We start from the raw sequence: 24644 nt of genomic DNA, 5'->3' as shown, positions 1-24644 counted from the left end.
CATTTCGGCCTCAACTCCAATTTCCTGCCCTCTCCCCATAACTTTTCAACCCGTTACTAATTAAAAATATGCCTCTCTCCTCAAATTTATTCAGCGTCCCGGCATCCACTGCACTCTGAGGTAATGAATTCCACAGATTCACAACCCTTTGAGAAAAGTAATTCCTCCTCATCTCTGATTTAAATCTACCACCCCTTAGCCTAAAACTATGGCCTTTCACTCTTGAATGCCCCACAAGGGGAAACATCCGCTCCACGTCTACTTTGTCTATCCCCTTTAGCATCTTATATACCTCAATCAGATCTCCTCTTATCCTTCTAAATTCTAGCGAGTATAGGCCTAAACTGCTCAATCTCTCCTCATAAGACAAGCCCCGCATCTCTGGAATCAATCTAGTGAACCTCCTCTGAACCACCTCCAATGCAACTACATCCTTCCTCAAGTAAGGGGACCAAAACTGTGCACAGTACTCCAGGTGCGGTCTCACCAATCTCAGATGTACCTCATGACTTTTCATCCTTAACACGCGTTAGGATTTGACAGTGGTCCCAGAATCAAAGTTAGCGAGATTTCCCAGATTTGCATTTCCTGAGCTCCTTGGCATTCTGACCATTCCTGGAATTCCTAGGATATTTGCATTTTCTGATATTCAATTTACTTCCTTATAGTGCCTTCACTGAACTTCTCTAAACTTAAACTCTCAATTTATCAAACATTGCCAGTTTCTCAGCTTTCCCTCAGTGCTGCTAATGAACATTTCAATTCCCAGTAACTCTTATTCCTGCAGTTTTGAGCTTTTTGGTTTTACATTCTTGAGATTCCCAAAGTGGTCTGAATTCCTGGTGTTCCAATTCCCCTTCGACTCAAGGAGGACAATGTGGCAATGTTGCTCTTTCACCAGGGTTCAGGAATCAGAGATGGATGTCTCCTCTTTGCAAAGTGAGGTTGAGCTGTATTGGCCCAGCTGGAATTAAGCATTGAACCACAACACTAACACTTCCCATTATATCTTTCTACAGTCTGGCCACATAGATGGCTGGTGTGGCAAAATATGTCCTTTTTTGTATTTGTTCTCGGGATGTGAGCATCTTTGCCCATCCATAATTGCTCCTTGAGAAGGTGGTGGTGAGCTGCCTTCTTGAGCTACTGCAGTCCACGTGTTGTAGGTACACCCTAATTCGTATCCCTAATTACCCTGGGGGGGCTTAAGGGCAAGAGTAGTCCATTCGGCCCTAAAACCTGCTCCACCATTCCATAAAAACATGGTTGATCTGACTGGGGTCTCAACTTCACTTTCCTGTCTGCCCCCCACATACTCCTCGACTCCATTGCCTGTGAACAAGACAAACTCTCTAAATCAGCCTTGAGCATATTCAGCATCCACTGCTCTCTGGGGAAGAGGATTCCACAGCCTAACAACGCTCTGAGTGAAAAAAAAAGGAGTTGGTTCACAAACAGCGATTCAATGGCAGAAGCATCTCGAAGGGTCAATTACATTCCCCGCCTCTGCATACACTTCAATGTACAGTGGACCAAACAGGTGAAGGTGGGGGCGTAGCTCAGTGTAGGCTTGGTGTGTATAAGGCCCCAGCTTTGATCCCTGGCACTTGCATTCTGCAAATTTTAAATGGGCATTATATATAAATTAAACACACAGAGCCCGCCAACAAAGCAAGAGAGGGGGTGCATGAGAGAAATGGAGTGTGTGAGGGAGCGAGTGTGCTTGTGTGTGTCTGTCTTTTTGCTCTAGAGATTTTGATATAACTGAGAGGCTTGCTAGGCCATTTCAGAGCACAGCTAAAAGTCAACCACATTGCTGTGTGTCTGAAGTCACATGTACCAGACCAGGTAAGGACAGATTTCCTTTCCTAAAGGCCATTAGTGAAGCAGATGGGTTTTTACAACAGCCCAGTGGTTTCATGGCCGTTATTAATGAGGCCAGCTTTTTAATTCCAGATTTATTAATTAAAATTCCTCCAGCTGCCATTTGAACCCATATCTCCAGAGCATTACACCAGTCTTCTAGATAGCCAGTAACATTACCACAATGCTACCATCCTCCAACAGAGGCTGCTCCACGTTAGTGAGCTTGATCCTGGTATTAACTTGGACACGAACCGTGCAAATGATCTCCTCTACCATAAAAGTTGTTAGATAACATTCTTTCCTTTTGCTAAATAACGAAACACTGCCGCACAGCTCTAGGACTGAGTCAAAGGAAATGAAAAAGCTTTTACCCATTTATACAACACCTTTCACAACCTCAGGAAGTCCCAAAGCGCTTCACAGATATTGAAGTAATTTTTTGATGTAACGTTGGAAGTGCAGCAGCCCATCTGCACAGAGTAAGCTCCCGCAAGCAGCAATTTGCTGATGACCAGGTCATGTTTTAGTGATGTTGGTTGAGAGATAAGTTGGGAATCTGGCAGCATTTAATAAATGGTTGGAATTTAGTGGAGGAAAAGCAAGGAAGTTAATTGAATATCGGACATTACAAATATTCACAGAATCTCAAGAATGGTCAAAATGCCAGGAGTTCAGGAAGTGTGGAATGTGGTTGTGGGATAAGTAAGGCACTGAGGTGAACTCCCCCAATTCTTCTTCCAAATAATGCTGTTGGATCTTTTCTGTCCAGGATGCTGTCTGTGTAGCAACTGTGTCAGTGCCCTGCTGTACTTTCCCTTTACACAACCAGCAGTGAAAGACTAAGATTTGTAGTAGCACAGAGAACAAAGCCCTTTCAATAGTACCTTAACCATGAATTTAAATCTGGGATTGATAGTTATTCTCCAGTCAAGGGCTGGGATATGGAGCTGAGCTGGCTAAATGGAGTTAGGATATAGATTGGCCATGATCTCACTGAATGACAGAGCAGCCTCGAGAACTGAATGGTGTATTCCTGTTCCTTTGTTTTTTGTTATGAGGCAAATCCACTTTAAAAATCTCCCAATTGCCCAGCCTTAATTTCTTATCCTATCAACAGGTGCATCCAGAGATATATACATATCACAACCATACTTGTAGTGTGACATGTGCAGCAACACAGATAACATACGCACCTTCAAGATGGGTGCTTCTGGTTAAAAGTTTTAAATTGGGAAATTTCAAAAGGTGCTTTCTCAAAACCACATAGAAATTGTTGTCCACCCTCTGGAAACGATGAGAACTTATCTGCTAAACATTCCGGACAAGATCAAATCAAGCACAGCAGTGTGAGGCCAGGACCTGCAGAGGATAAGAAATAAAAACTTACAGCTGTATTAGGTCTGTTATCACCATCAAGCGTAATTTCAAATACAATGCATAGTCAAATAGGCAAGATGCAGAGGTGCCGTGTCGAACTGCAATGTCTCTAACTCAGGTAGATGCAGTTTGGTAATGTGCTACACCTGTCTCTTCTCGCACTGTACAACAGAATCCACAACTCCAGGGGCAATAAACAAACACATTATTCCAATACTTATATCTCTATACTACTTTACTCCTGCCCCTCTTATATTCAGAAGACTGTGGCATTTTTCTGGGTTTGCGCATTACTTTAAACATCAAGGAGAGTTTCTCACTGAAGACATTGCCGAGGACTGCCCTAAGTTTACCAATTCAATATGCTCCATTCATTCTACAGTAACATTAGTTCAGCAAATGCTAGTTATTTCTGCACTTACATTCCTGGGCAGACAAGGTATAATCGAGATAATGTGACTGTTTCCACTTGGGCACAGAAGGGTGAGAAGAGATTAAACAAAGGCTTTTCAAATTATCAACAGTTTTCACAGGCTTAATGGGTAAAGATTATTTCCTTTGCTGTTGGTGACAAGATATCGTCAATTTAATATTGCAACTGAGCAAAGAAGTGAAATCGCTTTATAAAGGGGACTCTTGGGCCATGGAAGGCTTCACCACAGGAAGCCTTGTGACAGGAAACAAGATCATGGAAAGACTGTAGAGCAGTGAGATTTGATTGGGATTGGACTAGCTAAGAAGAGTCAGGAGTGACGCAGTGGGCCAACTGGTCCCACTCTCTGCTGCAAACCTACATGTTTTTTTTTAATAAGAGGCTTCAATTATGAGGAGGGGTTAAGAGAAACAGGGTCTTTCGTCATTCAGATAACCATGGGCAGAATTTTACCATCGGCGAGCGGTGGGCGGGGCCCACTCGCCGACGCGTAAAACGACGCGGGATGACGTCATGCGGAAACCCCGATGTCTCCGCGCCCCAGTTAAATATTCAGGAAGGCGGGGGCGCAGCAAAATCAGCTGCGGGCCACCGACCTGTCAATGGCCACTTCAGGCCATTGACAAGATCAATTAAGCAATTAAAGGACCTGCCCGTCCGACCTTAAGGTTGGCGGGCAGGCCAGGAGCCCCAGCGGCAACTAGAAAAAACATGAAACCTCATCCAGCAATATATTTCTAATTTCCCACTCTGGGAACTGATTTATTTATTAGTATATTGATGCAAACAATGCAGCCTTCTTAGGGAATCTCAAGAGGGTCCATTAATGCTGCTGGCAATGACAGGAACTAGGACTGTCCAAAAACACATATGTTTCTCAGACTGCTCATCGGAGGTTCAAGTTGAATATCAGCATTTGCACATTCTAAAATTGCAGACAGCAAATCCAACACAAGTAGGGCAGAATTTTACGTTGGTCGGTCGGGCGGGCTAGCAGCCGATTGCCGCTGGTGAAATGGGCCGCGCCGCCATTTTCCGCGGGTGGGCCAGTTAAGGCTGCCCCGCGGGTAAGCGACTCCCGTGGAGAACGGGAAAATAGTCGCTGGGGAGGGCGGCCTAAGACTGCCGGTTCCAATGGGGAGCCAGCAGCCTGTTTAAAGAGTAGCCAGGCAGCCTGCTTAAAGCTGACCACCCAGAGAGGTAGAAATGCTCCAAGGAGGGCAGAGGAGGAGGAGGAGGTGGAGGAGGGGGGGCAGGCTGCAGGAGAGGCCACTGTGCACCCAGATTCTCAGACGCATGCCTTGCTGTCCGCCTGGAAGAGGTGGGAAACCGGCGTCAGATTCTGTATCCTGAGGATGGGAGGAGGAGGGCCCCCCATGTTACCAGCCAGGCGTGGAAGGAGGTGGGCAAGGCTGTAGGTGCCCATGATGACGTCAGACCCACTGGCACACACTGCCAAAAATGCTTCAATGATTTGCTGCGCTCCGGACGGGTGAGTACCATGTCTGTCTGGGCTATTTGAGGCAGAAGGCAGCTTTAGCCTTTGCCCCCCCCCCTCTCACCATGTATTGCTGCCGTTACTACATAGGGCAACTGTCGCACGCTGGGTGGGCAAATGGGTACTGACAATGCTTACATCAGCCTTAGTGGTTGGGGAGAAGAAGGGCCTTCTGCACAGCATATGTTGGTTTCTGTGGCATTTGAATAGTTTGGGGGCAAGCTGCAGGGGAGGCCGGTAGACATATACTCAGAACTCCAACACATGTCATATTGATGGTAATGACATGGTCCAAGGGGTGCCTCAAGGTCTTTTGGGCAAGTCCCATCTGCTGGCATCAGCGCCGCACCTATTTGATCCTCCTTTCCATGGGCGCTAGGACCTGTGTGCTATTCAAAGTGATGGATGCTGAATATGTCCAAGGGGACCATTGGGAGAGGGGTTTGGGACCAGCCTTACTATCTTCTGGGGACTGATCACTAGTAATGTGGACAGGAGCCACTGGAGACCTCAGGTGGGCCACTGTGGTTGGGGTGCGGCGTGCGCGTGCAGAGTACATGAGCGAGCAGCCCCAATAAATCCTCTTATGTGTTTTGCAGGCAAAAACTCACCACAATGCCTGGGAGCGCCTGAGGACTGGTGGTGGACGCGCCCTCCTCCAGCGCCTCACACCCTTCGAGGAGCAGGCCATGGAGCTGGGCAGAGGCAGGAGGCCAGGGCAGCCGGGGGTGGTGAGGCTGGGGTCCAGCGGGCAGGTATTTGAGATCCACAGTCCCATTCACTCTGTCTGCCCACCATCCAAACCACTGATGGTTGCTGCAATCGTTAATGCTGCAACAATGCTCATTCACAGACTGAGACATTCTGATGTCTGGATCATACAGGAGGGACCCTCGTCCCCTTGAGGAACAGCCTCTCCACCACCTTCCAAAGTCACCTTCTCCCACTTGTGACCACTATCACTATGGTCTCACATGCCATTGGATTGCCGCTGCACACCCAAAGACTTATTCCATTTTCAGGGGTTTGGGACCTCCTGCACCCTTTCAGCCAGTGCGTCCCACATTACTTTGTCCAGAAGGTCCTCAGCACCTCAGCTGTGAACATCATGGCACTCAACTTAGATGAAAGCCACCAACTTACTCATCCCTGCGCCAAGGAGAAATGTTGCCTTCTGGCCACCCGGGCTATGCCCCTCCTTACGGAATGAAGGACAATAATGTGACCTCTCAATCTCCTGAGTTCGGCGGAAAATGGCACAACTGTTTGAAATGTTTCATCAGCCGTGCAACTATCCAGGCAACAATGCATCCACATCAGATACCTCTGCACTCTCCCCACTCCTCTGGTTCTTTACAAGCCATGTGCCATTCATGAGGCCATCTAACCAGCCTGTTTGCATATGCGTTTAATGCTTGGGGCCCGTCTTGACTCATTTGGACCTCACCAATGTTCTTCTTTTAAGGTTGAGCTACTTATGAGGCTGAGGGGGAAAGGGATGAAAGGTTGAAGTGAATGTAACTGATGCACTGTCCTTGTTGTTAATTTCAGCATCAGCACTAGAGCGACCCACATGTCTGCACCGCAGCACTCCCCTCCACACCTGAGGGGCAACATGTGTAACTTGCGGCACATCATTTCAGCCAGCCAGGCACCAGCGCAGACACACACACCTCGGTGGGGACTTTACCATTGGCTAGTGTCCCGGGTCACAGTGGAGAGGGCACATCACGATTGCTGGAGGAGATGGTAGGGGCAGAGAGTGCCGATGGCTCCAGCAGCCTGAGGGCTGCAGGGGATGAGGCACATGTTGAGTCCGGCACTGATGACGTGCCTCTGGAGTTGTCCCCATTGCAGCAGCTACAGGACAGGCAGCAGGAAGTGCGTTTGCATCTGGCAGGGTTGCATGAGGGAATGGTTCAGTTGCTCTCTGCGCCGGAGAAGTCTAGGCAGAGAGCACACGAAGAATCCGCCCTCAGGGCAGAGCATCAGGATTCCTTCAATGAGAGATTGGCGACTCTCATAGAGAGGGGCTTCCACCAAATGGATCAAATATGATTGGGTTACGCTCTGACCTGCAAGCCCTCACAGCGGCTCTTGCCACAGGTGGTGTTTTCCATTGTGGGAGATGTTGTGGACACCAAGCACCGGCACTCGGTGCCCATGCATCTGCGGTGAGCAAGGAGGTAGATTTGGACCTCATGTCAGCACAGCAGCTGCCTGTCGTCGCTACAAGCTCCTCTCATGGTGCTCCGGATGAAGGCAGCCACTCCTCTGCCCCTCTGCCAGTCAACGTTTCTTCCGTTGAGGCTGCGACAACTGAGGAGGTGCCAGTTTAGGAGCTGGCCACTCCCTCCCAGGTGGGGCCATCACAAGCTCCATAGGCCAGAGGACGCCCGCCAAGGTTATCGAGGCCAATAGGACACCAGAGTGAGCAGGCTGTCTCACAAGTCACTCTGAGCGATGGGGCAGCACCTAGACGTAGCACCCGAAAATGAAAACAGAAGGCACCTTAGGCACTTCCGGGGTATGTCACTGGTGATTTTGTGTTGGCCTTAGAATAGGGACCCCTTTTTGTAACATTTTCGAATAATCATGTGGGCTTTAATTGTGGACAGAATAAAGCCCACCTTTGTTACCGTGGCTGAGCATCTTTTATTTGGGGTGCTTTTCTCATTTTCACATAATTATCATGAGTGTTAGAGTGGAGATTGATGTTTCTGTACTAAGGCCTTATTTGCAGCTGATCAGGTGGAAGAGGTAGCAGGTAAGTGCCACGTGTGGAAGTCCCAGGCAATGCTGCTCCTGCTGATCAATGTGTGTGGAGCTAGCTGAAGGTTCTTTGGATTAAATTGTCCCGGGTGTCCCTGCCTCCTTGGTGTAGTAGCGGGTCGGCGTGCTGCCCCTCATCATCGCCCTGTGCTTCCTCATCCTCTGAGGCACTGCTGGATTCATCATGTGCAGCCTCATCCAGGGCATCAAGGTCTTCATCGTCAACTCCATGCCCCCTTTCCAGCGCAAGATTGTGCAGGGTGCAGCAGACTACCACTATCACTGAGACGCGATCTGGGGGATACTGGAGTGCGCCCCCTGAGCGGTCCAGGCAATGGAAGTGTATCTTGAGAAGATTGATGGGTCTCTCCACCACAGCCCTTGTGGTGCCCTGGCTTCTATTGTAACAATGCTCAGCTTCTGTTCTTGGATGGTGGAGAGGCGTCATGAGCCACCTTCCCAGAGGATAGCCCTTGTCACCCAGCAGCCAACCATCCAGCTGAGCCAGAGCACTGAAGAGCCCCGGCTCCTGGGAGTGTCTGAGGATGTAGACGTCGTGGGAGCTGCCTGGGAACCTTGCACAGACTTGTTGAATCAGCATCCTGTGATCACACACTATCTGCACGTTCATGGAGTGGAAGCCCTTCCTGTTGACAAAGGCACTGGGCTCACCTGCTGGCGCCTTGATGGCCACATGTGCACAGTCTATAGCACCATGGACACGGGGGAAGCCAGCAATGGCTGCGAAGCCTCTGGCTCGCTGTGCCTGACTTGCCTAGTCGCAGCGGAATTGGATAAAGGTAGATACCCATCTGAACAGAGCGTCTGTAACCTGCTTGACACAAGTGTGGACAGCTGATTGAGAGACACCACAAAGATCACCCACCGAGCCCTGGAAGGAGCCAGAGGCATAGAAGTGGAGGGCAACTGTGAGCTTCAGAGCCGCGGGCATGGGGTGTCCACCCACACAGTTAGGGGAGATCTCAGGGCCAATCCTCTGACAGATATAGTTGACTGCCTCCCTTGAGAGTTGGAGCCTCCTTCGGCACTGCACCTCAGTCATATTTTGGTAGCTGCTTCACCGCCTGTACCCTTGGCAGCAGGATAGTGGCGTCTTCTGCGGCCCCTCGCACCTTGAACAATCTCTTGGCCCTGTGCCCCTTGTGCCTGCACCTGGACACCCGAAGTTGCCTCCCTTGGAGGCTGATTGTCCAGTCCTGGCCTCCTCCTGATTATATCCCTCCTTTCCTCCTCAGGGGAGCTGCCTCCACTGGAGAGGTCAGAACCCATAGCCCCAGGCTAAATGGAGGCCTCCAGAAAGCTGCAAGGTCGAAAAAGGATGCTGTCTGCAGAATGCTTTCACTTTACACAAAAACCCCTTGGACTTCGATGAGAACTACTAGCAATCACACAGGCATGTTTTAAACACTTTCATCAATTATAACTTCGTGAAAAACATGAACAACCCCTCTGAGTCCACATTTCCTGACGTTGCAAAAGTTTTCTTAAATAATCTCCTACCTGCCTTCCCGTTGGGCCCGTGCGCTGACCCAAAGTTCACACGGGCCCCTGAAAATCGTACACAATTAGCAAGCTAAGGGGCTTCACGAGCCCTTCAATTAATGGTGGGCAAACTGATCGCACCCGCCCACCAAAATATCGCAATGGCGTGCGCTAACGTTGGCTACTCCATCCGCACGTCAGCCGGAAAATTCTGGCCGTAGTATTTTTATTCTCCTTAACCTTGCATCGATCCTCACTACTGAGTGAATCTAGTTAACATATTAACCAATTTGCTCCCCATGTTGTTGAAGTGCAAGCACCAGCTAGCACAGCACTGTTGAACGAATCTGCAACTAACACATTCATCACAAGGCTAAAACTTCTTATGACTAGCACAATTCATTCAGATTTATTGTATCCTTGATCCCCTACCTCAAAATCCTCCTTGTTATTTCAAGGACCTTTCTTCTCTTTGGGCAGTTCATCACCCAGTGATATATTGAGACATGCCTATTGTGAAGAATCTATTAACTGTTTGTTGGGTATTTCTGTGAGTCATTCACCCATTATTTTTTCTCAAATCCTGGCTTCAGTTGTAATAGCTGATTTGCCAAAGGTGCTTTCATCCTCATTCCATCTGTGACTCTTTCGTTGTGCTGATGCCTACGTCCAATATCTGCAGCATTTTGAAATCCAGCGATCATTGAGTCCTCTATCCTTTGTGCCACTGCAAAATGTCCCATTTATTACACCAAGGCAGCAGAAAATTATTGTTTCCCCCCTGGATTTTTTTCAAGACAGCAGACATCTGATCCACCAAGGGGTCTCTCTTGGAGAACCAAGACCCTGTTGGAACCGAGAACCCACCCATCAGACACTTCAGCACAATCCAACAATTTAAATGCCAGCACTGAAACCAAAATTGATTTTCTGCAATCTTTTATACAGTCTTTTAAAGACCATGACATATTCTTCCATTGAGTGACCACCTAGGTTCTGAAATCTATCGAAGTCTGACCATGCCTCATATGCATTTAATAGATCGTCTTTCTTGTAAATTTCATCCAAGAATTCTAATCGAATATCTAAACCTGTATCACTATCCAACTGAGGGGCGTCCAGCTCACAAAACACTTTGGCCAGGAATTTCTGGTCCCATCCGCAGTGGGAATTGTTGCAGGAAAATTTAACAGACCAGCCAAAGATCCGTTGGCTTCTGGCAGGGATTTCCGGTCCTGTGACGGGCAGGGCCGGAAAATCCCAACCTTTGGTTCTGATTTTACTTCTGGTAGGAGCAAAGTTGCCAGGGTCATACCTTGCTACCTCCTTGGTAGGGAAATAACCCATGTTCGCATATCCACTTCATTCTGCCACTGGTCATACACAGGGGAAGATGGTTGTGCAGTGGTAATGCCACTAATTAGTAATTCAGAGGCCCAGGCTGATCCTCTGGGGGCACAGGTTCAAATCCCATTGTGGAAGCTGATAGAATTTAAACTCAATTAATAAAATCTGGAATTTAAGTCTCAGTGAAGCTATTATCAATTGTCATAAGATCCCATCTAGCTCATTACAGAAGAAAATCTGTCATTATTACCTGGTCTAGTCTACATGTGACTCTAGACCCATGATTGTGGGTTGATTCCTAACTGTCCTCTGAAATGCTCTAGCAACTCAGTTCAAGGGCAATTAGGGGTGGACAACAAGTGCTGGCTTTGCCAATGATGCCTACACTCCATGAAAGAATAAATAAAACATCTCTGAGGATATTGGAGGGTAGTCATGTTCCAATAATTTACACTTGTTTTCTGCCATTTTTCACATTAGCCACTAGGACTGCCTGAATATTTTTTCCTAGTTTCCAACCTTCACCTTTAGGCAACCATTCTCTGCTACCATGTGGCAATATAGAAAGCCATTTGGTGAAGTGTAATAATGGAGTCAATCTTTACTCAATCTTATATTTATTTACAGAGTGCAACATTACACTCATACGCCTCCTAACTCAGCCAGACCACAGTTTCAGTATGTCACTCTTTACATGTGCTTGAGTGAAACCCCAAACCTTCTAACTGCATATAATTAAACACATTTGATATACAATTAACACCAAAAATCCAACCGGAGGGGTTTTCCCCTCTGCTCCAAGGGGCTTGCCACCTTCCCCGCTCTAAAACATTTAATTATTTGCATCTCCATTTGAGGGGCTCTCGTGTTCTCAGGCCTGCCTCGACCCACCTGTCCCCATCATATGATTGAACCAGGAGCATCAGCCGCCATTCTTAAATCAATGGCAAGGGCGAAGGCAGCCAACCCCAGGAGGTCACCTCCAGGAAAATAGCTCATGATTACAAGGACAAACAAAGAGTCAGGGGAACTGCAGAAATATCAGCAACATTTGGAAAGGGCTGCAGCAGATAGAGGTTGGAGCGTAACGATAAGAGAGGCATGGAACAAGAAAGCAAACTGTCTGGAGACAGCTTAGCAGTAGAGAAGATGATTGAGTGAGGAGGAGATAGTGAGAACAAAAATATTAGGAAATAAGAGAGGATGATAATGGAGTTAGCAGCCTATTAATAAAATTTAATGAGATACATTTGCAGGCGAGTAAATCGATCAGTTGCCTCTTTTGTTGAATCTTGACAGAGAGTAATGATGAAACAGTGTTTCAATGTATTGGAAAGGCAGTCTAGCTAATCAGAAGATGGGAGAAAGGTACAGTTAGGGGAGAGGAGGTCTGCAATCAGTGAAGTGCCGTATGCTTTTCTGCTGTAAATCCAATAGCCAAAGGGAAACATTCTCATCTGCTCCTCTTTACTGATGCAATTGAGGGGGAAGAAGCCCTAAACACAGGCCTTCTGTTCCTTTGGGCAATGCATTTTACCGAAAGGGAACAAATTTAGGAGGCATTTTTTTTTATTACACCTCTGTGACACAGTTTGGCATGTGTTACTGTGGCACCATTAAAAGTTGTTAAAGTGTTGCTGTTGAAAGAATGGATATGGGCATCCAGCTGATTTACTCCAGGATTTGGTGTTTTAAAGCTCACCTGTTTCATTTCAGAGATCTTGCACATTTTTATCTATCGGTAAGCGGCTATTCCATGTCATCAAGAATCAGATGGAACACAAAAGGAGGCCTTTCGTCCTCCCTTACCTGTGCTGGTTCTTTGAAAGACTCACTGTCAACTTGTTTGCTTGTAACGTGAGCTCAGTGCAGCCTAACACTGGAGTGCAACCTCAACAGAGTGCTGGGAGTTTGGTGAGTTGAGGGAATCTTAAATCTCTTTCTAAATATCTAATATAATAACAGTTCCAATTTACTTGCAAGTACTGGTTAAATTCTAAATCTCATCCAGGTGCCCAAGCAGGGAGATAGAAGCTAGCCCCTGGGGAGCAGCTGTAGACAATAAATTAAGAAAGCTGGCATAAGCTGGTTTTTCTGTACCTGGACTCAGCTAGTGCCTTTATTTTCAGAGCACATAAATACAACCCTCTCAGTGAGACCTAGCACTGGAGTGCAATCTCAACAGACTTTTGGGAGTTTGGTGAGTTGAAAGAGTTTGGTGAGGAAGGGAGGGAGGTGCTCCTTTGCTTTTTCTAGCTTTTTCACTCAGTAGCAATTAGTTCTTGCTCTACTACAGGGGAAGAAGCTAACTGTCTGGTGAGTATCTGGTGAGTGGTTAAGGCCTATTCTATTCCTATGGTTAAAATAGTACCTGAATGTGTGGAAAGATTAATAGAAAACGTAACATGAAATAAATAATTGAAATAAAAATAATTAAGAAGTTAATTCAAACACATAAGGATGGCAGGACAGTTGATGGATTATGGCTGCAGCATGTGGGAGTTCCTGGATGCCAGTGTGATCCAGGGCACCACATCGACGGTATGTACTTGCAGTTTGAGGAGCTTCGGCTCAGAGTCCTTGAGCTGGAGGCTGGGATTCAGACAGTGCAACACAGGGGAAAGTTGCCTGGGTGCTTTGGACCAGGAGGTGGTCACATCCTTTAGGATAGGGAGTTCTGATTTGGAAGGTGGGCATGGACAGGAAGCTGTGACTGTAGCTGAGGCAGATAAGGGCAGCCAGAGGGCAGGAGTGCAGGAGTGTCAGCCGCTGAAATTGTCCAATAGGTTTGAGGTTCTCTCAGTTTGTTTGTTTGAGAGTGGGGGCTGCAGGGTGGATGAACTGACTGACCATGGCACTGTGGTACAGGAAGCCAGTCATGTGGGGGGAGCAAAAAGGAATGTAGTGGTAGTAGGGGACAGTCTAGGGAGGGGGACTGTTCTCTGCAGCAAAGAGAGAGAGTCCAGGCAACGGTGTTGCCTGCCCAATGCCAGGGTTCGAGGCTCAGGGCTGGAGAGGAACTTTCAGTGAGAATCCAGTTGTCATGGCACTTATGCAGGATGAGGAAGAAGGTTCTGCATAGTCAGTATAATGAGTTAGGCACCAAATTGAGAAGCAAAACCTCAAAGGTAATAATCTCTGGATTATTACCTGAGCCATGTACAAATTGGCATAGGGCAATATGATTAGAGAAATGAATGTGTGGCTCAAACACTGATGTGGGAGAAGTGGGTTCCAGTGGGGCACTGGAACCAGGACTGGGGAAAGAAGGTGCTGTACCATTGGGATGGTCTATACCTGAACTGTGCTGGGGCTGGTGTTCCAATAAACTAGGGAAGTAGAGAGGGTTTTAAACTAAATGGTGGGGGCAAGGGATCAAATTTGGGAAGCAGTGGTAACCAAAGAGCAGAGACAAGGCAAGAGACAAAGGTACTAATATGAGAAATGATAAACACACTGTGACAGGAAAGGGCAGAGGGTACACATCTAAGAGTAAATCAGCAGAGAAGGCTAGAGGTTACAAAATAATAAAAGGACAAAATTAAAGGCTCTGTACCTGAATGCACAGAGCTTTCAAAAGAAAACAGGTGAACTGATAGCGCAAATAGAAATAAATAAATATGATCTGATAGCCATTACAGAGACATGGCTACAGGATGACTTAGATTGGAACCTGCATACTAAAGACGTTATAACAGGACACTTAGAAAAGTTCAAGGCAATCAGGCAGAGTCAATATGGTTTTGTGAAAGGGAAATCATGTTTAACCAATTTATTGGAGTTCTTTGAAAGAGTCACATGCTGTGGATAAAGGGGAACAAATGGATGTACTGTACTCAGATTTCAGAAGCCATTTGAAAAGGTGCCACATAAAAGGTTATTGCAGAAAATAAAAGCTCATGGTGTAGGGGGTAATATATTGGCATGGATAGAAGATTGGCTTGCTAATAGGGAACAGTGAGTAAGCATAAGTGGGTATTTTTCTGGTTGACAGGATGAAACAAGTGGTATGCCACAGGGATCAGTGCTGGGCCCTCAACTTTTTACAACTTATATAAGTGACTTGGATGAAGGTACCAAAGGAATGGTGGCTTAATTTGGCGATGACACAAAGATAGTTAGGAAAGTAAGTTTGAAGAGGACATAAGAAGGCTACAAAGGGACATAGAAAGGTTAAGTGAGTGGGCAAAGAGCTGGCAAATGGAGTATGATGTGGAAAAATGTGAAATTGCCCATTTTGGCAGGAAGAATAAAAAAGGAGCATATTATCTAAATGGTGAGAGATTGCAAAGCTCTGAGAGGGATCTGGGTGTCCTGGTGCATGAATTACAAAAGATTAGCATGCAGGTACAGCAAGTAATTAGGAAAGCTAATAGAATGTTATCATTTACTGTGAGGGGAATTGAATACAAAAGCAGAAAGATTATGCTTTAGTTATACAGGGCATTGGTGAGACCACATTTGGAGTACTGTGTACAATATTGGTCTCCTTATTGAAGGAAGAATGTAAATTCATTAGAAGCAGTTCAGAGGAGGGCAGCGGTGGAAAGGGGAATAGTGTGAGCGGGAGGCTTCTCGCACATGACTCACGTGGCAAAGAACGATGTGTAGGCATGAATCAGGGGGACATAGATCCAGCCTTGGACACCCCCCGGAAGCGGAGGGGCAAGTGGGGCGATTGCACACAGGCAATAACACAAGCAGCTGCAAGGGAAACTCAGGAGACTTCCATAAAGTGCAATGATTCATATATTTACAGAGGTGCAATAACTATTTACAATGATTGTACACCCGTGCCACCAGTGTGAACTTAATACTTCTGAATATCTTTTACCCTACCACTAAATCTAGGCATTTCTCTGACATCTGCAGCAGAGATGGGGACATCCTGCTGACTGCTGTGCCCTCTTGTCTCTGATGACTTTGGTGGGCTTCCTTCGGAGGCCCGAGGACTTGAGGGCCCCAGCCTTCTTTGGGTCTCCTGCTCTGGGGCAGGTGCACCCTCAGCGGTCTCAGAGGCTGGAGCTGATAGGGTCACAGACAGAGGGGACTCAGGATGCCTGGACACCCTTGGAGTGTCCTGGGTGGAAATCCCAGGGGTGTCCACCTAACACTTCTGGGTGCCTGAGGGCTCCTCCCTGGCTCCTTGAGGAGTAGGGGTACCTAGAAGGGGATCGAGTCTCCATCCTCCTCTCGCGATGACAGCGATGGAGTGCTGGTCTGCGCACATCTCTGGCAGAAACTGAGCGTTCTGCTGGACCAGGGGCTCCATGGTGTCCGCCATCCTCCTCACGGAGACTTCAAAGTGCTCACATGTTGGAGCAGCTACATCAGAGAGCACGCAGATGCACTCTTCCGCCTCTCATTCCCCTCTGTTGAAGGCGTCTGACACGACTGCCTGATGTTCCCATACACCTCGATGACACTCCAGCATCTTCCCCATAACCACTCCCAGAGCCTCATCTGACCCAGAATTAGCAGGGGCTCTTCTCCAGCATTTCTTTGAGAGCCGGAGACCTTGGCTGTCATTGCCTCCTCCTGCTGTGGACACAGGTCTGTGAGGTGACCACCAGAGTGTGAGCCCGAGTCTAAACTAGATCTAAGAGACATCGAGGTGTGGGACTCTGGGCTGTTGGAGGGTGAAGGTGAACAGTGTGACAGCTCTACAGGTGAAAAGTCATTCTCGATCTCTTCCAAGGTTTCACATCGATTAGGCTGGGGCCGGAGATGGGGCCTGGGCTGGTGCTGGGGCTGGAGCTGGAGCTGGTGCTGGGGCTGTGGGTGGGACTGGGGCTGGGGCTGGAGTTGGGGCTGAGGCTGAAGCTGGGGTTGGGGCTCGGGCTGGGGCTAGAGTTGGGGCTGAGGCGGAAGCTGGGGCTGGGGCTGGGTCTGGGGCTGGGACTAGGGCTGGGACTGGGGCTGGGGCTGGAGTGGGGGCTGAGGCTGAGGCTGGGGCTGGAGTGGGGGCTGGAGCTGGGGCTGGAGCTGGAAGTGGGGCTGGAGATGGGGTTGGAGCTGGAGCTGGGACTGAAGCTGGAGCTGGGTCTGGGACTGGGGCTGGGGCTGGAGTGGGGGTTGAGGCTGAGGCTGGAGCTGGAGCTGGGGCTGGAGCTGGAGCTGGAGATGGAGATGGAGCTGGAAGGGGGTGGTGGTGTGTGTCAGCTTGACCTCTGACTTCTGAGCGGTTCGAATCGCTCCCACTCCCTGGGTTCTAGACCTTGGACTTATTTGGGGGTTGTGACAAAACGCAGCAGACAACTGGTTTTGGTGCAAGAAAAAAAAATTAGGTTTATTGAAGTCACAAATGAACTGATAACATTAGGATTACACTGAGATTATACAGAGCTACAAAGTACACTTAGTTAAGAATGGGGAACACACGGCATAACGAGGGAAAATCACGCTACTAATCCCCTTACCCTTGTCCCAACCCCAAAACCTAACTAAATTGAACTAGGAGAGGTCAGGGATCATGCTCACCAACAAGGGTTTCTTGACAGTTCGAAACCCAGCCAGGTAAGCCGGTTGCAGTTTTGAGGTACGCTCTTTGTGTCCTCTGGGGCCTGCCGTCCCCATGTGGTCCTGGTCTGTGGAATCTGCGAAGGTTCTTCAGTTGGGTGGAGGGTGCGGTTGTGGGTGGCCGATCTTCGTGGAGGGCTGCGGTTGTGGCCTTGTTGTCTTCGGTTGAGCCTGCCACCCCGTGCCCCTCGCCGTGATGTTGCTTGCGGGCCTGCAAACCTCCAGATCTCCTCCCTCCGCTTGGCTCAGCTACCTCTCCCTGCTTAAACTCTGCTTCAACCACTCCAAAACTGCTCACCCTCCTCCCCTTTGTAACTGGTAGCCCAGTTATACTGTTTTTCAAATTTCTTATCTGAATCCAAATCAAGGTTAGTTCTTTGTCTGATTTTGGTGGGCTTCGACAGGTGATTGTTGTCTCGTTGTTTTTAATGGGCTCGCATGATGTTTATCATTGTCTTCCTGTCCCCGTAACTCGTCTTGAACTGAAAGCCATTGTATATGTGGAGTATTGATAGGTTCGCATAAGTGCATTGATTGCTGCCTTCCTCCCTTAGTAGTTAGTAATGATTAATTTTGCAAGATTTTGATTGGCTTTAGTTTCATGTCAGATGAAGTCTTTCTCTGGGTTGATTGTTTTAAAGGGAAGAATGCGTATTCTGTCTCCTCTTGTCTGGTTTCAGGCAACAATCCACACTGCACTCAACAAGCCCGGGCATGTCCAGTCCCAGGCCTTCATGGGCCCAGCATCCTGTCTGCAGAGTTTTACACTTAACTCAGCAGTTGGGTCATCTGCCATAAAAGCCCAAAAGTCACACCCTTGTTGACGATATGAAAAATGCGGGAATTTTGATAACCCTTCAGCCTGGGGTTGGGGCTGGCGCTGGATCTGGAGCTGGGGGTGGAGCAGGGGCCGGAGCGATGGCTGGAGTGAGGGCTAGAACTGGGGTTGGAGTTGGAGCTGGAGCTGGGGTTGGAGCTGGAGGTGGAGCTGGGGGTGGAGCGGGGGCTGGAGCTGGAACTGGAGCTGGAGCTGGGGCTGGAGCTGGGGCTGGAACTGGGGTTGGAGCTGGAGCTGGGGCTGGAGCTGGGGCTGGAACTGGGGTTGGAGCTGGAGCTGGGGCTGGAGCTGGGGCTGGAACTGGGGTTGGAGCTGGAGCTGGAGCTGGGGCTGGAGCTGGAGCTGGACAGGGGGATGGAGCTGGAGCTGGGGCTGGAGCTGGGGATTTGCCAGAGGCTGGGGCTGGAGATGGAGCTGGAACTGGGGCTGTGTCTGGGGCAAGGGCAGGAGCTAGAGCTGGTGCTGTAGCTGGAGCTGGGGATCGAGCTGGGGCTGGGGCTGGAAATGGGGCTGGGTCTGGAAATGGGGCTGGGTCTGGAGCTGCTGTCGGAGCTGGAGCTGGGGCTGGGGCTGGAACTGGGGCTGGAGGTGGAACTGGAACTGGAGTTGTACCTGGGTCTGAGGATGGGGCTGGTGACGGGGCTGGGGCTGGGGATGGGGCTGGAGCTGGAGCTGGAGCTGGCATTGGGACTGGGGTTGGAGATGGAATTGGAGCTGTGGTTGGGACTGGGGAAAGGGCAGTGGTTGCGGCTGGGGCTGGAGCTGGGATTGTAGCTGGAGCTGGAGCTGCGGCTGGAGCTGGAGTTTTGGCTGGAGCTGGAGCAGGAGATGGTGCTAGGGCTGGACCTGGACCTGGGGCTGCGGCTAGAGCTGGAGCTGGGGCTGGAATTGGAGCTGGAGCTGGGGCTGGAGCTGGAACTGGGACTCGGGCTGGAGCTGGTGCTGGAGCTGGAGCTGGGGCTGGAGCTGGTGCTGGAACTGGGACTCGGGCTGGAGCTGGAGCTGGAGCTGGAGCTGGAGCTGGTGCTGGAGCTGGAGCTGGAACTGGGGCTGGAGCTGGTGCTGGAGCTGGAGCTGGAACTGGGGCTGGAGCTGGTGCTGGAGCTGGAGCTGGAGCTAGAGCTGGGGATCGAGCTGTGCCTCGGGCTAGAGCTGGGGCTGGAGCTGAGGCTGGGGCTGGGGCTGGGGCTGGAGCAGGAGCTGGGGTCGGGGCTGGAGTTGCGGCTGGAGCTGGACCTGAGGCTGGGACTGGAGCTGAGGCTGGAGCTGGGACTGGAACTGGAACTTGGAACTGGGGCTGTGCCTGGGACAAGGGCAGGAGCAGGAGCTGGTGCTGTAGCTGGAGCTGGGGATCGAGCTGTGCCTCGGGCTTGAGCTGGAGCTGGGGTTGGAGCTGCGGCTGGAGCGGGTGAGGGAGCTGCTGCTGGATCTCGGGATGGGGCTGGGGAGGAGGCTGGGGCTGGGCTGGAGGAGGAGCTGGAACTGGGGATGGGGCTGGAGCTGGGGCTGGATCTGGAGCTCGATCTGGAGCTGGGGCTGGAGTTGGGGCTGGAGCTGGGGCTGGGGTTAGGGCTGGTGCTGGAGGTGGGATTGGACTGGTGCTGGAGCTGGAGCTGGAAATGGCGCTGTACCTGAGGCTGAGGCTGAGGCTGCAGAAGGGTCTGGGGCTGGAACCGGGCTGGACGTGGAGCTGGAACTGGGGTTGTACCTGAGGCTGAGGCTGGGGATGGGGCTGGGGCTGGAGCTGCAGATGTGGCTGGAGCTGGAGCGGGTGTTGGAGCTGGCATTGCGAATGGGATTGGAGATGGAATTGGAGCTGTGGTTGGAGCTGGATCTGGGGCTGGGGCTGGAGCTGGAGCTGGCGTTGGGACTGGGGTTGGAGATGGAATTGAAGCTGTGGTTGGAGCTGGGGAAAGGGCAGTGGTTGCGGCTGGGGCTGCAGCTGGGGTTGTGGCTGGAGCTGGAGCAGGAGATGGTGCTAGGGCTGGACCTGGATCTGGGACTGGGGCTAGAGCTGGAGCTGGGGCTGGAATTGGAGCTGGGGCTGGGGCTGGAGCTGGAACTGGGACTCGGGCTGGAGCTGGAGCTGGAGCTGGGGCTGGGCCTGGGGCTGGTGCTGGAACTGGAACTCGGGCTAGAACTGGAACTCGAGCTGGAGATGGAGCTGGAACTGGGGCTATGCCTGGGGCAAGGGCAGGAGCTGGAGCTGGTGCTGTAGCTGGAGCTGGGGATTGAGCTGTGCCTCGGGCTAGAGCTGGAGCTGGAGCCAGGGCTGGAGCTAGAGCTGGGGCTGGGAATGGGGCTGGGGCTGGGGCTGGGGCTGGAACTAGAGCTGGAGGGGGAGCAGGAACTGGGGCTGTACCTGAGGCTGAGGCTGCGGCTGCAGAAGGGTGTGGGGCTCGACCTGGGTTGGAAAAGGAGCTGGAACTGGGGATGGGGCAGGGGCTGGAGGAGCAGCTGGAATTGGGGCTGGGGCTGAAGTTAGAGCCGGGGCTGGATCTGGAGTTGGGGCTGCGGCTGGAGCGGGTAATGGAGCTGGAGCTGGATCTGGGGATGGGGCTGGGGATGAGGCTGGGGCTGGGCTGGAGGAGGAGCTGGAACTGGAATGGAGCTGGAGATGGAGCTAGGGATCGAGCTGCGCTTCGGACTGGAGCTGGAGCTTGAGCCGGGGCTGGGGTTAGGGCTGGTGCTGGAGGTGGGATTGGGCTGGGGCAGGGGCTGGAACTGGTTCTGGAGGTGGAGCTGGAGCTGGGAAAGGGGCTTGATTTGGGGCTGGAGCTGGTCCTGGGGGTGGAGCTGGAGCTGGAGCTGGCGTAGGGACTGGGGTTGGAGATGGAATTGGAGCTGTGGTTGGAACTGGGGAAAGGGCAGTGGTTGCGGCTGGGGCTGGAGCTGGGGTTGTGGCTGGAGCTGGACTTTTGGCTGGAGCTGGAGTAGGAGATGGTGCTAGGGCTGGACCTGGACCTGGGGCTGGGGCTAGAGCTGGAGCTGGGGCTGGAATTGAAGCTGGAGCTGGGGCTGGAGCTGGAACTGGGACTCGGGCTGGAGCTGGAACTGGACCTGGGGTTAGGGCTGGGGCTGGAGCTGGAGCTGGAACTCGAGCTGGAGATGGTGCTGTAACTGGGGCTGTGCCTGGGGCAAGGGCAGGAGCAGGAGCTGGTGCTGTAGCTGGAGCTGGGGATCGAGCTGTGCCTCGAGCTAGAGCTGGAGCTGGAGCTGGGGCTGGGAATGGGGCTGGGTCTGAGGCTGGAACTAGGGCTGGAGGTGGAGCAGGAACTGGGGCTGTACCTGAGGCTGAGGCTACGGCTGCAGAAGTGTCTGGGGCTGGACCAGGGCTGGAGAAGGAGCTGGAACTGGGGATGGGGCAGAGGCTGGAGCTAGAGCTGGAGATGGAGCTGGAGTTGGGGCTGGAGCTGGAGCTGGAGCTGGAGCTGGTGCCGGGGCTGCAGCTGGGATTGGGGCTGCGGCTGGAGCGGGTGATGGAGCTGGTGCTGGATCTGGGGATGGGGCTGGGGATGAGGCTGGAGCTGGGCTGGAGGAGGAGCTGGAACTGGGGATGAGGCTGGAGCTGGGGCTGGATCTTGAGCTGGAGCTCAATATGGAGCTGGATCTGGAGCTGGGGCTGGGGCTGGAGCTGGAGCTGGGGATGGAGCCGGAGTTGGAGCTGGGGCTGGGGCTGGGGCTGGGGCTGGAGCTGGAGCTGGGGATCGAGATCTGCCTTGGACTGGAGCTGGAGCTTGAGCCGGGGCTGGGGTTAGGGCTGGTGCTGGAGGTGGGATTGGGCTGGGGCAGGGGCTGGAACTGGGGCTGGAGGTGGAGCTGGAACTGGGGCTGTACCTGAGGCTGAGGCTGGGGCTGGGGCAGGAGCTGCAGATGCGGCTGTAGCTGTAGCAGGTGTTGGAGCTGGAATTGGGAATGGGATTGGAGATGGAATTGGAACTGTGGTTTGAGTTGGGGAAAGGGCAGTGGTTGCGGCTGGGGCTGGGGCTGGGGTTGTGGCTGGAGCGGGAGCTGCGGCTGGAGCTGGCGTTGTGTCTGGAGCTAGAGCAGGAGATGGTGCTAGGGCTGGACCCGGACCTGGGGCTAGGGCTAGAGCTGGAGCTGGGGCTGGAATTGGAGCTGGAGCTGAGGCTGGAGCTGGAACTGTGACTCGGGCTGGAGCTGGTGCTGGAGCTGGAGCTGGGATGGAGAAGGAGCTAGAACTGGGCATGGGGCAAGGGCTGGAGGTGCAGCTGGAATTGGGGCTGGGGCTGGAGATGGAGCTGGAGCTGGAGCTGGAGCTGGAACTGTAGCTGTGGCTGGAGCTGGGTGTTGGGCTGGAGCTAGAGCTGGAGCTAAAGCTTGAGCCAGGGCTGGAGCTGGAGCTGGGATTAGGGTTGGAGATGGAACTGGAGCTGGGACTGGGGCTGGGGCTGGGGCTGGGGCTGGGTCTGGAGCTGGAGATGGGAATGAAGCAGGGCCTGGAGCTGGGACTGGTGCTGGAGCTGGAAATGGCACTGGGGCTGGTGCCGGGGCTGGGAATTGGGGCTGGAGGTGGAGCTGGAACTAGGGGGGTACATGAAGCTGAGGCTAGGGCTGGGGCAGGGTCTGGGGCTGGACATGGACCTGGGGTTGGGGCTGGAGCTGGAGCTGAGTAATGGGCTGGAGTTTGGGCTGGGGCTGGAGTTGCGGCTGGAGCTGGACCTGAGGCTGGGACTGGAGCTGAGGCTGGAGCTGGGGCTGGGGCTAGAGCTGGGACTGGAACTGGAACTTGGAACTGGGGTTGTGCCTGGGGCAAGGGCAGGAGCTGGAGCTGGTGCTGTAGCTGGAGCTGGGGATCGAGCTGTGCCTAGAGCTAGAGCTGGAGCTGGAGCCGGGGCTGGAGCTGGGGTTGGGGCTGTGGCTGGAGCAGGTGATGGAGCTGGTGCTGGATCTGGAGCTGGATCTGGAGCTGGGGATGGAGCTGGATCTGGAGCTGGAGCTTGAGCCGGGGCTGGGGTTAGGGCTGGTGCTGGAGCTGGAAATGGCGCTGGGGCTGGGGCTGTACCTGAGGCTGAAGCTGGGCTGGTGCTGGACCTGGGGAACGGGCTGGATTTGGGGCTGGAGCTGGTCCTGGGAGTAGAGCTGGAGCTGGAGCTGGCGTTGCGACTGGGGTCGGAGATGGAATTGGAGCTGTGGTTGGAGCTGGGGAAAGGGCAGTGGTTGCGGCTGGGGCTGGAGCTGGGGTTGTGGCTGGAGCTAGAGCTGCGGCTGGAGATAGAGCTGTGGCTGGGAAGGGGCTGGAGTTGAGGCTGGAGCTGGAGCAGGAGATGGTGCTAGAGCTGGACCTGAACCTGGGGCTAGGGATGGGGCTAGAGTTGGAGCTGGGGCTGGAATTGGAGCTGGAGCTGGAGCTGGGGATCGAGCTGTGCCTCGGGCTGGAGCTGTTGCCTGAGCCAGGGCTGGGGTTAGGGCAGGTGCTGGAGATAGGATTGGGCTGGGGCTGGAGCTAGAGCTGGAGGTGGAGCTGGAACTGGGGTTGTACCTGGGTCTGAGGATGGGGCTGGTGTCGGGGCTGGGACTGGGGATGGGGCTGGAGCTGCAGATGCGGCTGGAGCTGGAGCTGGAGCTGGAGCTGGCATTGGGACTGGGATTGGAGATGGAATTGGAGCCGTGGTTGGAGCTGGGGAAAGGGCAGTGGTTGTGGATGGGGCTGGACCTGGGGTTGTGGCTAGAGCTGGAGCTGCGGCTGGAGCTGGGGCTGGAGCGGGAGCTGGGACTGGGGCTGGAGCTGGATTTGTGGCTGGAGCTGGAGCAGGAGATGGTGCTAGGGCTAGACCTGGACCTGGGGCTGGGGTTAGAGCTGGAGCTGGGGCTGGAATTGGAGCTGGAACCGGGGCTGGAGCTGGGGCTGGGGCTGGGGCTGGAGCTGGAGCTGGGGCTGGAGCTGGAGCTGGAACTGGGGCTGGAGATGGAATTGGAGATGGAGCTGGAGCTGGAGGTGGCCTGGAGCTGGAACTAGTGGCTGGGCTGGAGCTGAGAGATTGGAGCTGGAGCTGGAGCTGGAGCTGGAGCTGGAGCTGGGGCTGGAGCTGGAGCTGGGGCTGGAGCTGGAGCTGGAGCTGGGGCTGGAGCTGGAGCTGGAGCTGGAGCTGGAGCTAGGGCTTGAGCTGGAGCTGGAGCTGGAGCTGGAGCTGGAGCTAGGGCTGGAACTGCAGCAGGAATTGGGGCAGGACCGGGAGCTGGAGTTTGGGTTGAAACTGGGACTGGAGCTGGGGCGGAACTGGGGCTGGGGATGGAGCTGGTGCTAGAGCTGGGACTGGAACCGGAACTTGAGCTGGGGCTGGAGTTGGAGCCGGGGCTAGAGCTGAAGGTGTGGTTGGAGCCGGGGTTGGGGCTGGGGCTGAGGATGGAACTGCAGCTGGTGCTGGAGCTGGGGCACGAGGTGGAGCTGGAGTTGTAGCTGGCGCTGCAGCTGGAGCTGGAACCGGGGCTGGAGCAGGAATTGGGGCTGGAGCTAGAGCTGGACCTCG

General features: G+C 52.4%; 1 protein-coding gene across 1 annotated transcript; it reads right to left on the bottom strand.

Moving 5' to 3' along the window:
• Positions 1 to 18083: 18083 nt before the first annotated feature.
• Positions 18084 to 24310, bottom strand: LOC144692697 (uncharacterized; the record flags this gene model as incomplete). Its single annotated transcript, XM_078561788.1, has 9 exons — positions 18084 to 18969; positions 19006 to 19456; positions 20217 to 20503; positions 20857 to 21063; positions 21118 to 21459; positions 21991 to 22332; positions 22759 to 22921; positions 23180 to 23429; positions 24212 to 24310. Coding segments are annotated over 9 exons (3027 nt in total), but the record flags the coding sequence as incomplete, so codon positions are not given.
• Between the last annotated feature and the right edge of the window lie 334 nt (positions 24311 to 24644).

Source organism: Cetorhinus maximus, chromosome 17, assembly GCF_964194155.1.
Source record: "Cetorhinus maximus chromosome 17, sCetMax3.hap1.1, whole genome shotgun sequence".
Classification (NCBI taxonomy): Eukaryota; Metazoa; Chordata; class Chondrichthyes; order Lamniformes; family Cetorhinidae; genus Cetorhinus; species Cetorhinus maximus.
Note: the sequence above shows the minus strand (reverse complement) of the source record. Positions and strands in the feature narration are given on the sequence as shown.